This window comes from Cydia pomonella, chromosome 1 (assembly GCF_033807575.1).
Source record: "Cydia pomonella isolate Wapato2018A chromosome 1, ilCydPomo1, whole genome shotgun sequence".
Classification (NCBI taxonomy): domain Eukaryota; kingdom Metazoa; phylum Arthropoda; class Insecta; order Lepidoptera; family Tortricidae; genus Cydia; species Cydia pomonella.
In genome coordinates, this window is record NC_084703.1 from 15,553,721 (window position 1) to 15,565,909 (window position 12,189).

A 12,189-nucleotide genomic window follows, 5' to 3' on the forward strand; every position below is an offset into this window, starting at 1 on the left:
TGACATAAATTGACAACAGACTTTTAGTTTTTTTTTAAATCATAGACAATTGGTGATACAACATGGAAATATCTGTCAACAATATTTGGTTAGGCAGACTCTAACGATGTGCTGATATTCGGTAAAACGGTAAACGATTATCAGGCCCGACATTGGGACTAATTTCGGGCCCGATATCGGGAAGTGTGGATGTAATTAGCGCTTTACTCCATTTAGTATGTAATAAATATTTATCTTCTATTTTAATAACTCTTTAATTAAAAAAATACATTTCCGAATTCAGTTTGCAATTTAACCGACGTGTGTTAAACTTCGTCAAATTTTTTATAGGTTTTATCTACGAGTAACACAAAGGAAAATTGTTATTTTTTAATGGTTTGTGCATAACCCGTGATTTTATGTGGCAACAATGCCATCTAGAAAACTTTTATACATAATTTAATAAGAGCTCTCTTTAAAGGGCTCAAGTCTTCACCAAGACTTAGGTCTCGACAAGGACTTAAGTTTGGACTTAATAGTCTGAAAAACTGCTCCGAGTCTTAACACGTTCACTGTCCTAAACTGAACTGTTACCCTTACGGCATTGTAGTAGAGGCTTGCCGTGACCCATATACGGGGCACGGATAGTGGATATGTTAAAGCAAAGGACTTGAATCTTAACCAACACTGAGAGAGGCAGATAGTGAAATTTGTGCGGACGCAAACGCCAATTTTTCTCGCATATTATTTCGACCGCCGATTATGAATTAATGACCGATATTAACGATAAAATGGAGATGCGGACGCAAGAATACCAATTTGTGACGCCAGTATTCACGTTTGGACATTTTTTAATATAGAGCACTCAAATATCATCATAAATCTAAAATAGGTGATTAAGTTAGATATTACCGCCAATTTATTTTCTGGTAAAATCCCGTCTGGACTGGCCTTGAGCCTTTTCTATGCTTTTGTTAGTACCTACCTAAGGAATGAAATCCTGATTTTAAGGTATTTTAATGTATCAAACATGCATTTTTGTGGTAGTTTTATGTCATTTCTATAATATCCATCCACTGAGCATGTTAGTGAATCGTCATAGATCTCTTCGAACAAACTGTGCCAGTATTGTCCCTTGGACAACGGGACAGGATAACAACAGAAAACAGTTGATTCACCCTTTAACTTAATTTTTAAGTAGTTGTCTTTAATGTAATTTTGTTGTAATAAATAAATATCAAACTATTTTTTAATAATATTTGCAAATAAAAATAATATCAGTTTAAAAAATAAATTACAGTCAAAAATATTGTGGTCGTTTGAAAACCGCGTCAAAAGTCCAAATCATGTCAGTCACGTTTGCTCAACAATAACGCTTCTAACACGTCGCACGTAGGAGTAAATTCACGATCTACGCGGCCAAAGTCAATTTATCAAAACAACAAATACCTCTACTAGAATAACGACAACCTAAGGTAGAGGACCCTTCGGCGGGTAGATAACAACCCCCCTCACCCCCGTCAGCGCGTCCTGATCCGTTTCATGTCAGTCGCAATTTGATATTGTCACTTCGTGTATATGTACATCACTTGTTTTTGGCATTCTCAGAAAAGCACACTTGAAGACGTGAATTTATGGTTTGTAGTAATCAATAGTGAATAAAATCATGGGCGCTGAAACAGCAAGTTAGTAATTTATTAAATAAATGTTTTATTTAGTTGTTTTTGAGTTGATTTTAAAGTTCTGGATACCAGAGCGTTTTTGAGAGTATTTTTTCGCAATAAAATAACTACATTAGTTATACTATAGGAGTAGATCGGGCTATGTCTTTTTCTTGCAAAATCTAGTATTTTTTTTACTTATTAGAAAATCTAGAACTAGAAAAAAAAAAGATTTCGTTCCGTATGTTTCCGCCAAAGCATAATTTTCATACTTTGAGAATAATTGGTTATTTTGCATATAAATACACTTTTTCTTCTATTGAGTTATTTAAACGAAATGTTAATGTGTTGTAGGTTCACCAAACCGGTCAGGAATGAGGATCGTGACTATTAGGAGACACGCGTTTGATCTCTTGAAGAGTGAAAATTTACCTACTTTGGATGAAAACCTGTGTTCCTTGAAAGATCGACTTTTGTCCAGAGTGAAGACAACACTAATGACTAATGACCAAATAGAAACATTCAGAAGCTTTTTTTTTCTTTCAGAACTGAAGAATAGATGGAGTAACACACCACAGGACCACAGTAGGTATAAAGAAGATTTATAAAAAAAAAAAACTTGGCTAGAAGGGACTATTGTTAATTCAGGCGAGATTTCGTAACGAAACTGGCTGTCTTAGTAAACATACCAAAGGCGAATTTCGGCAACACCAATGATGGCAACACAAGGCTAAGATGACACGTTTTAAATGACCAAAAAACACGTAGATAATGAAATTACCCCTACGTGCGTCTCATTGCAACTATAATTCCATCTCACTTTGATGGGCCGATATATCGAAAATGTTTGTAGAGGTCTTATGAAAAGCGGTCATGAGATCTACACGCTCGTCGGGCCCGCCACCGGGCTGCGTGTTTTGTTTCACGAAGTATCATAAATTCAGAACATCGTTAACAATGTTTGAAATGTAAAAATATATCCATATTTATTTTTTAACCTCAACCAGAAATGTCGATTATGGAAGTAGGTTCAGTTTTATTTTTAAGAAAGTACATTGTTAACAGTGTCCTGATAATACGTGGAACAGAAAACTGCTGTTATAGATAGGATGCCAGCTAGAACGGTAGCATCCTTAAGACTGGCTTTATTCGTTTATCACAAACGGTACAAACCTGGTTTGAAATATGCTTGGGAGGGTTTTCAAGGCCCAGGAATACAGTCAACCTACAATGTAGATACACTCCAGATTCAAAACAAACGTTAAAATTCAATAAAAAAACAACATACCCTTCAACGATTCCAGAAATTCGTAGATATGGGGTGCTGCGTAGTCAATGGGCATTTTAGCCTTTGCATTTTTAACAAATGGATCAGCACCATGCTCAACGAGAAATTTAACCATCTTCAAGTTGCCCGAGGTGGTGGCGTCATGCAGGGGAGTGTCGTCGTCGAGACCCTTCGCGTTCACGTTGGCTCCACCCTTGACAAGGACTATGACCACCTGGTACCAACCATATATACACGCCTCATGCAGGGGTGTCCAACCTAACAAAACAAACCATCAATCAGATAACTGGGTCAAAATTATTTTCTTCTCTTGTGTCTGACCACTCTGTCACGCTGTTATCTGTCTTCTATCAAATGAATAAAAAAAACTTGAGTGTTATTGTATGTCGTTCTAGCTGTAAATTATAATCCCACCAAAAATATTTTCATGTAAAATGTTGCCAAGACGAAACCATAAGGCTCACACTGTCAAAAAGTTATCAGCGTTATAACCGAAAATCGAAGTTCGTTAATTGTGGGCATTTTCAATGTCACTCTAATTACCTCTTAATGAGAGTAAAAGAGAAAGATCCCCGCAATTCGCGAAATCCGATTTTCGCGGTATGCCCCTAGATCTCTTGTAGAGCCAAGCTTCTAATTTCACAAACTCTACACCTTATTCAAAATATATGGCTTAGCCGTTTCATTACTACAAGAAGTATTGTATAAGTATAATAAAAAATAATGGGTGAGTAATTTTTTTACCTTACGCCGATGTGACAATAGCGAAACGGACAAGCCATATATTTTGACTAAGGTGTAGAGTTTGTGAAGTTAGGGCTTGTAGATTTAGAAGCTATGCAATTGTAAGGGTGGCAAGAGAGAGAAGATACTGGAAGGAGTTGGAGCAGGCCTTTGCTGACAGGCACATTGAACTAAGAGACTTCATATGACTATTCAAGACTATCAAAAAGAACAATCATGTTCAGAACAAAGGGCTATATAATATAATATAATATAATATAATACTTACTCACTTGTGAAAATAAAACTAAAATGTTTATGTTGTATCAGTAAAGGATTATTAGGATTGCAGTAATAGGCATTGCATGGACCTTACGAGCAACAAAAATAGGGCCAGCACATGTAACTAGTTGTGAGCAATTGCATGCATGATGTGAACTCATCAACCAATTGTGTTGTGCCATTCCACTGGTGCGCACCAAACAAGAATGTTGAGTGGAAATGATATGAATGGACCTATCTTTACTTTTAAAATCATTGGTAATAATCAGACCTCGGACAGAGTAAGCCATTTTTACGTCATTAATGTCAAGTGTAGATGTTAATATAGATATGCCTCAAGATGAAATATTAAAAAGAATTCATGAATAATAATTAAACAAAAATGACAGTGCATTATGTACAAAACGAGTAAGTATTATTTATTTATTCAAATTTTTCTTTGTTATTGGTTATTGTAATAAAGAACTATAATTTTTTCTAGATTTTCAATTTTCAACGCACTTCTTCTTGAGTTTAATATCCACTTATAGATGGAAAAAGACCTTTCTACTTCCACTGAAGTGAGCGGAGTGAAGTTGTACATTAAAATACCGTCCACATCTGTTCCTTCCGAAATTTTTTCAGCATAGTCCCTAAACAGATCTAAGTCTGGGTTTCTAGCTATGACGTCTTCTAATTTCTGACTGACAGAAGCAGACGAAGACCAGCTTATAAAATAATATGCTTATCATTTAAAGAGGCTTGCTATACAATTAATTTGTTTTGCTAGTTATGTAAAGATCTAAATAGAATAATTTAATTCGTTATTCAATTACATCACATCTGCCATTGAATGACTACGTAGGTATGTCCATATTATGCAAACTCTTAAAACAGCTCACCCTGTCCGAGGTCTGGTAATAATGTATATTGCTATGCTGTATTTTAATGTTATTTAAAGTATTTTAAAGTACTGAAATCAAGCAGCCACAGTAGCTCTTGCTGTCTCACTTAACTGTACACTTTTCTAAAATGTATGACTATCATAAATGAAAGAAAAAATTGAATAGATGGATATTGCGAGGTAGGTTTGATTTGCATACAAATTACAGGGTTTTGTTAACAATAACAAATAACATACCTGCAAAATCTGGGACATCTGGATCTTGGCCTTGGTCAAGGAGTTTTTTCACTTGATCATGGTCTCCTCTAATGGCGGCTACGTGTAGAGGCGTCTCACCACGTTCGTTGCGCTGCTGCCTAGTACGTTTTCTTTCTTCAGCAGTGGATGGAGCGGCTGAATACAAAAAGGGCGGGAAATAACGCATGACAACGTAGAAATACAAGTGCGTATTAAGAGTGCGATCAAACCTGGTGGAGCATCCTGTGACGATATCTGCATGACCAAGGCCAGCTGCTGCCGTTCTGACATGGGAGCTATGACCGGAGGCCTGAGCGCCCCGTCGGGGCCGCGGCCGGAGCCCCGCGTCCGCGACGACGACGGCATACTTCCAGCATAACCACTCTCCTACACACAAAACACTAAAAGTAATGCCACGCAGTATAAATCATCAAAACTTCTTCCAAAACTCCGTCAATTAAATTGGTGAGCATCAGTATTATGTACCTTACGAGTGCCAGAGGAAACGCCGTCAATAGAAATAATAAAAGTTCTTTAAAAGGTATAGAAACACAACACAACAAGTGTTCAATCGTACGTTTCAACAACACAAAAATATAACTGACTCGGTTATCTTCAACAATTTTACCATGAACGTCGAACAATCAAAGCAAGAAAAAGAAAGACTGACTTGAAACTCTATATACAATGTTGTCTACGGTATGTTAGGGAGGGACCCACTATTTGGATGATTTTATATTACCGGTTTTTTTCCTAATTCGTGTTGAATTCTATTTAATGAATGACCTTTTCCTTAAATAATTTCGATAAATTGAGATTATTTTACTTGAATTTAATTAATTTAATGTCATATATATACGGCGTATATTTTCAGAATTATTTTCTTTCTCTACTACTTCTACTGAAAGTTCTATAAGAGCATCTCGTTCGGTCATCTGCCGGCTCTACCATTTCATCTCTAACCTTATTGTACCTTTATCTATCTTATTATAGTGAGTATTATATTCTTTGCTTATTATCTTATACATCCTGGCAAATGCCTCCGTGGCGAAAGCCATTAAAAAAAAAACTGATACCTTACTATACTCTTTGAATAGAAGTCCCACAAGGCCATCAATGTCAGACTGTTAGATTGTCAATGTCAAAATATAATTGACCGTCTAGAGATAGAAACAGTGAAAACCGATTCTCAGTAGATAACTTTTTCGATTGTGTGACTAGTGCCTTTTAATGAATACCGTAATAAGCGTTTAAATTAAAATGTGGCGTCCAACATTTACTTTATTTCGTAAGATAATCATACCGTCTCTAATGGAGAATGCGAAAATAGCAAAAATATATTACTCTACCAAAGGCCGGCTCCCAAGGTCTACAGCACAAATAACCTTAATCGGTGCGAGTGTTGGGGTTCTAGTCGGGGCGGGGTGGGGTGGCTATACACACTACAAGATCAACGCTAAAAAGCAGGTGGCTCCTATAGTAAATGAAGAATATCCCTTCCTCAAGGAAGCACCGAAATACCAGGCTCAGTACAAAGTAAATTTGAAGTTTTTTTTGTCATTTACTGATCTAAAGTCAAAGATGAAGTCAAGCCCCACAGTAAGCTCAATAAAGCTTGTTGTGTTGTTATGTGTATAATATGAATACAGTTTGGAAAGAGTGATAAATTGGCAAAGTATATAGCTTTAATCTAGAGAGATCATGCGGCAAAGGCAATTATTTATGCAGCCACCAAATGGGCACACTTGCTCAATATAGTCTCGAAACTATTTTTTAGTAGCTAGTTTTATGTTACTTTTAACAGAATCTAGTGTTCATAAGTCAATTCTGATTTTTTCAGATCAGTAATGACTTTGACAGTAGTAACTTGCAGCTTGTACTATTTCAATACCGCACCTGCCCATTCTGCTGCAAAGTGCGCGCATACCTTGATGCTCGGGGTATCAGTTATGAGGTAGTTGAGGTTGATGCTGTCCTCAGACAAGCTATCAAGTGGTCAGGCTACAAAAAAGTTCCTATTCTGTTAGCCAAAATGGATGGAGGTTATCAGGTATTTAGTTTTCAACTATAATTGTCTTAATATTTTCTGTGCACCATTACTTTCAATTTCATTATGAATATTTAACTTTATCTGCTTTTTTAATTTTTTAGCAACTGATGGACAGTTCAGCTATAATATCTGTACTGGAGACTTTCTTGAGAGACAAAAATGGTCAACTGCGAGATGTTGTGAAGTTCTACCCTGTTACGAAGTTCCTGAATGACCAGGGCAAGGAAGTGACTGATGTAACAAACAAGTACTTTATAATGCATAACTCTGTGGTCTCTGATCAAACTGAAAGAAATGCAGAAGCGTAAGTTATTAGTCATTTTTATATTGTATGTTAAGTTTATCTAATGCCTAAGAAGGTTGTATTTTTTTGTTATTTGAATTCCATATATTACCAACCATATGCTTGAAAATATTTTTAACAATTGTTTGGCCCATAAAATATCATTCATTCATAAAACTTTGATACAAACATTACATCAAACAGGTAGCCAGGTAGTTTGTTGTATTCATTAAAAACTAGTCAATGCTGTTTTAGGCGTTTGTGTTACATGCTTAAACTCATTGACAATTAAACTGGCAAGTTGTTCCATAGCCAAAATCTTATTGTTTGGTCAATATATTGTATTTATAGTGAAGAGCGAGAATGGCGGCAGTGGGCCGATCGTGTGCTAGTGCACACCCTGTCCCCTAATGTATACCGAACAGCAGGGGAAGCTCTAGACACTTTCAAGTGGTTCGAGGAAGCTGGACACTGGCGTGAATCTTTCCCTGCCTGGGAGTGTGCTCTCATGGTTTATGGAGGAGCTGCTGCTATGTGGGTTATTGCTAAGCGACTCAAGACAAGGTAGGCTTTATAATTTTGGTGCAACATATTGTTTACATATTTCTCACCAACTTCCTTTTGTACCACATTCAGTTTAGATAATTTATTTTTTGTGATCCTTACAGGCACCAGATCAAAGATGACGTCCGTCAGTCACTTTATGATGCTGCAAATGACTGGATGGGGGCACTTAGAAAGAAAGGCACTAAGTTTCTGGGTGGTGGCCAGCCTAATCTTGCAGACATTGCTGTGTATGGTGTGCTGAGCAGCATTGAAGGGTGCCAGGCGTTCCAGGACCTGAGGAGCCATACAGACATAGGGGTGTGGTATGATGACATCAAGAACTCAATAGAACGAAGACAAGGAAAAGTTACCTCTGCACTAACCCAAGCGTGAACACGTTCTTGCTACCCTTACCTGTTGTATTGTTAGAGTAGTGGTGAAAGATAGAGATTTGAAAATTTTATTTATAAAAATAATTAGATATTAGAAGCATTTGCGAAAGTGTTTACGTATGATTTATTTATTTTAACGTCACTCTGCCATGCATATTGATTGATTGAAGTTACCCTAGTATTCTTAGATTGGACGAACGAATGCCTTCAAGGTATCGCGTCTTTATAACGTGTGACCTATGAATATGATCACACTTTATACTTATACTTATAATTGAGCCTTTGCACAATTCCCAGATACGTACATAGTCTGTTCTGACTGTTGTTATTCAGCATAATATGTTGTTATTTCAATAAAAAACTTGCATTTATAATATAAATAAACTTCATCAGGGCATACTATTTATAAGTCCTTTAGGTTTTAGTAACACACTAGCTTCCCGAGGATGATCTCCATATTGTAGACAGAAATTTTGTCAGCAGCATTCTGACATTAAGAATTTAAAAATATAAAAACCTGTTATTTTGATTGTAAACATTTTAGCAATAGCGAGCATAAAAATAAATATGTAGTAGCTATATAACGTTGTTCACATTCATTGTCACGTTTTATAAAACCACATAAAAACCTTGCCAATCTTGCAATGCCGTTGCCTGAGCTATTTTTTCTTTTTTGCGAACGATAATAACATGACGTCGTTGAGCAATAAAGATTGTTCGAGCCTCAGATACGGAAAAAATAGCGCACCGCCGCCGCCTATAACAAACACTTACTAACTTGTATATCGTCGGCTAAAAATACGTTTGTGCCATAAACAATTCTGAAACAAACCGTGTTTAAATGATAATAATAAAAAATAGCCTATAATTGACAAATCGATTAAATTTTTTCCTTATTTTAGTAGCTATATTCAAAATATTATTACGGTACTATACATAGTAGATATATATGCCTAAATGATAAATAAGTTCTATTTATTTTTATATATTAGCCGCTTTCTTCTCCCGCCACTCATCACAGTTTGGTGCATGTTCCCGCCAGTCGCTGCAAAAATCGTCGAGGTCATCCCGCCATCCTTTTTTTGGTCTGCCTCTGCCCCGGCTAATCTGCGGTGTCCATTCGGTAGCCAATTTGGCCCACCGATCCGGCTGACTTACGCTTAGCGGCCTTGACACCCACATCTACGATACTAGTTCTGGATCTGGAGCTCAGTTCTGTTCCTAACCCGATGGGTTCTGCGAACTAGGTATGCTGCGCTTCATTGCTCGCTGGCAAATTTTGAGTCGGGATTTCTGGACTTCCGTTAATGACCAAGTTTGGGCGCCTTAGGTTTGAATAGCCAGGATACACATGGACGAGTTTGCTCTTTAGTGCCAGTGAAAGCTTGTCCTTCATTAATGCCTTTATGTACCAGAAGCTCTTCCAGGCGTTTTCGATGCGATGATCGATTTCTTAATTTAGACTGCCTGTTATCGGAGGATGCTATACATGCTATGCTGTATAGCCCAAATAGATGTATTCATCGACATATTGGATATCCTGCCCATCAACCCTGACGCTGTTCCGTTTCGCGCCGTTGGCCATTAATTGGGTTTTGGCCCTGTTTAATTCGAGCTCGACTTCACATCTTAAGACAAAGAAGTTCAATATTTCATTTTTTGCTTCTTCTTGCTCTCCTGCAAACCAGGCGTGGCGTATGGCACAAACATATTCTCACCCGACGTTTTATTGTATATTAAGTACTTCGTAAAGACATTCTTAGGCCTTACGGACACTAATACAAAGTGGGCCAGGTCGCATATTGTGTGTGTGCACGATAGTCCTAATTATGGCGAAAATTTACGCTTGCGTGCTTTGGCAAAGATGGAGTTTTACTATTCTTTATTTATATATTTTTACAGTACACGTGGTACTTATATAGTACTTTACCGCCCTAGACCGGCAATTAGCACTATGCACTACGTGCATATGTCAAAAATATGCACTGTAAAACGTTGCACGATACTCGTGCGAATAGGTAATTCGCAACTTGTGTCGATTTAAAATAGGGCTCCTGATATCCGTGATACACGCCGATCCGTAGCTACGGGTTCTTAAGCCCGGCGGTACTAAGATCACGAATTTCACGAACACGGCAAGGTACGTACCTCGTACCTACGTTCGCGTCCGGATTCACGTGACACGCCGTGACCGTGACACGCCATGATACGTAGCCCGTACCTGCGTTCGTGTGCGGAGCTTCGGGCTCGGTTCCGTTGGATAGGTACTTATCGCACGTCTCGTAGGTTCGACACGCCCGGGAGAAAAATAAATAAGGACTAGGTATTATTGAATTGAGTTACCACTTAGTATATTGAATACGGGACGTTCGTCGGACAAACATTTACGTGTGAATTAAACTTAAATTGTATTTTTTGCATCGATTTGAATATAATGGTTATATCTAAATAATTTGGGGTTGTTCTGTTTTTTGTATAACCAGCTATTGATTTTAGTCAAAACTAGCGACCTGCTCGTTGCATTGCACTAATATAATAATAATAAATAAATATTTTAGGACATTATTACACAAATTGACTAAGTCCCACAGTAAGCACAATAAGGCTTGTGTTGAGGGTACTTATACATCGATATATATAATATATAAATATTTATAAATACTTAAATACATAGAAAACACCCATGACTCAGGAACAAATATCCATGCTCATCACACAAATACATGCCCTAACCAGGATTTGAACCCGAGACCATCAGCTTCGTAGTAAGTATCATTATAATTATGAACTTAAGCAACGCTGTGCTACTGGTTGTCATTATTAAATCAAAAGAAGACATTTTATTCTGTTAAGTATTAATGAAATGAATGAAACATACTTGTAAAAGCTTGCTACTATCAAAGAATATAACGTAGCCTAAATATAAACAAGGCAATCCTAATTCAAAGAAACAAAAGGGTAAATTTCTACAAATCTTCGGTAGATATGATAAAGGTAATACAGGTAAACAAATTCAACAAAAACACATGTACGGGGCCACGGAAAAAAAGTACGCAGCTGCAGTTCTTATCAGTTTCGGACTTTCGGCACATTAAAGAGTACTGTTTATTTCTAGATTAAAGGTAATAATGACATATTATTGTTAGAGTGTTTTATTGTATGACTAACAAGCTAAGCCAACATACCGGGTTTTTTTTTGTAGATAAGAAGTGCAGTTGCACGTGCAGACAAAATGAAACAAACAATATACATAAGTAGCTGTGGGCTTTACCTTTTGTTCGTGAAGTTGAAAGAAGTGACCGCGATGTTTTGTTTTACAATTCGTGGTATTTTTTATTTAATCCCGAGGGGGCAGTTTAGAATTTTGAACTCACATTCATTGTCATTAGTTACTCCTGACATCACAGTTGGTCTCCTGACACACAGTGTTGTGGTATTATTTTAGCAACCCGCTTATTAAAGTAGCTATTCATTGTAATTAATGTTTTGTTCTATTCATTTATTACTCATTAATATTTAAAAGGACTTACTATTGGAAATAAATTTTAATTCAAAAGTAATGAAACGGAATTAGAGCTATGAATAAAAAAATCACGATACATTTTTATTCGTAGCTCTTAGAGACCGCATCGTATCTTCACTCAACGTCGCGGGCGGACCGAACCGGCGTGTTCTTAAGATACGTGAAGCCGTGATCACGCCTACACGGATCTACACGGATTCACGTACCCTAATTTCACGTAGCCGAATTTCACGTGTGGAACGGACCAGAAAACCGTTGCCGTGAAACACGAAACCGGGCGCACGGCTACGGGTACACGAATCACGGACACGACCGCGAGCCCTAATTTAAAACACTCCTCTC

At 37.2% G+C, this 12,189-nt stretch overlaps 2 protein-coding genes across 5 annotated transcripts in view; one reads left to right on the forward strand and one right to left on the reverse strand.

The window, feature by feature from the left end:
• Positions 1-5,709, reverse strand: part of LOC133516473 (ankyrin repeat domain-containing protein 11-like) — a 29,125-nt gene extending 23,416 nt beyond the window's left edge. For 2 of the 4 annotated variants that reach the window (XM_061849465.1, XM_061849442.1), the window contains exons 1-4: positions 5,540-5,708; positions 5,284-5,440; positions 5,054-5,209; positions 2,929-3,186 (exon numbers count right to left, since the gene is read on the reverse strand). In XM_061849465.1, coding sequence (XP_061705449.1) covers positions 2,929-3,186; positions 5,054-5,209; positions 5,284-5,419 — 550 coding nt within the window. In that variant the 5' untranslated portion in view covers positions 5,420-5,440; positions 5,540-5,708. Of the gene's footprint in view, positions 1-2,928; positions 3,187-5,053; positions 5,210-5,283; positions 5,441-5,539 lie in introns of all 4 variants that reach the window. The other 2 variants (XM_061849451.1, XM_061849459.1) reach the window with 2 other exon arrangements.
• A 463-nt stretch (positions 5,710-6,172) lies between these two features.
• On the forward strand, positions 6,173-8,908 carry LOC133516522 (prostaglandin E synthase 2). Its single transcript, XM_061849512.1, has 5 exons — positions 6,173-6,589; positions 6,894-7,103; positions 7,205-7,407; positions 7,738-7,950; positions 8,055-8,908. The coding sequence occupies exons 1-5, from the start codon at positions 6,314-6,316 to the stop codon at positions 8,323-8,325; spliced, it is 1,173 nt and encodes a 390-aa protein (XP_061705496.1). The 5' UTR covers positions 6,173-6,313; the 3' UTR covers positions 8,326-8,908.
• The last annotated feature ends 3,281 nt before the right edge of the window (positions 8,909-12,189 follow it).

Coding starts and splice junctions, on each gene's coding strand:
- LOC133516522 (XM_061849512.1), top strand. CDS start 6,314: ATGTGGCGTCCAACATTTACTTTATTTCGTAAGATAATCATACCGTCT. Junction 6,590..6,893: donor AATACCAGGCTCAGTACAAA/GTAAATTTGAAG, acceptor TGATTTTTTCAG/ATCAGTAATGACTTTGACAG. Junction 7,104..7,204: donor AAATGGATGGAGGTTATCAG/GTATTTAGTTTT, acceptor TTAATTTTTTAG/CAACTGATGGACAGTTCAGC.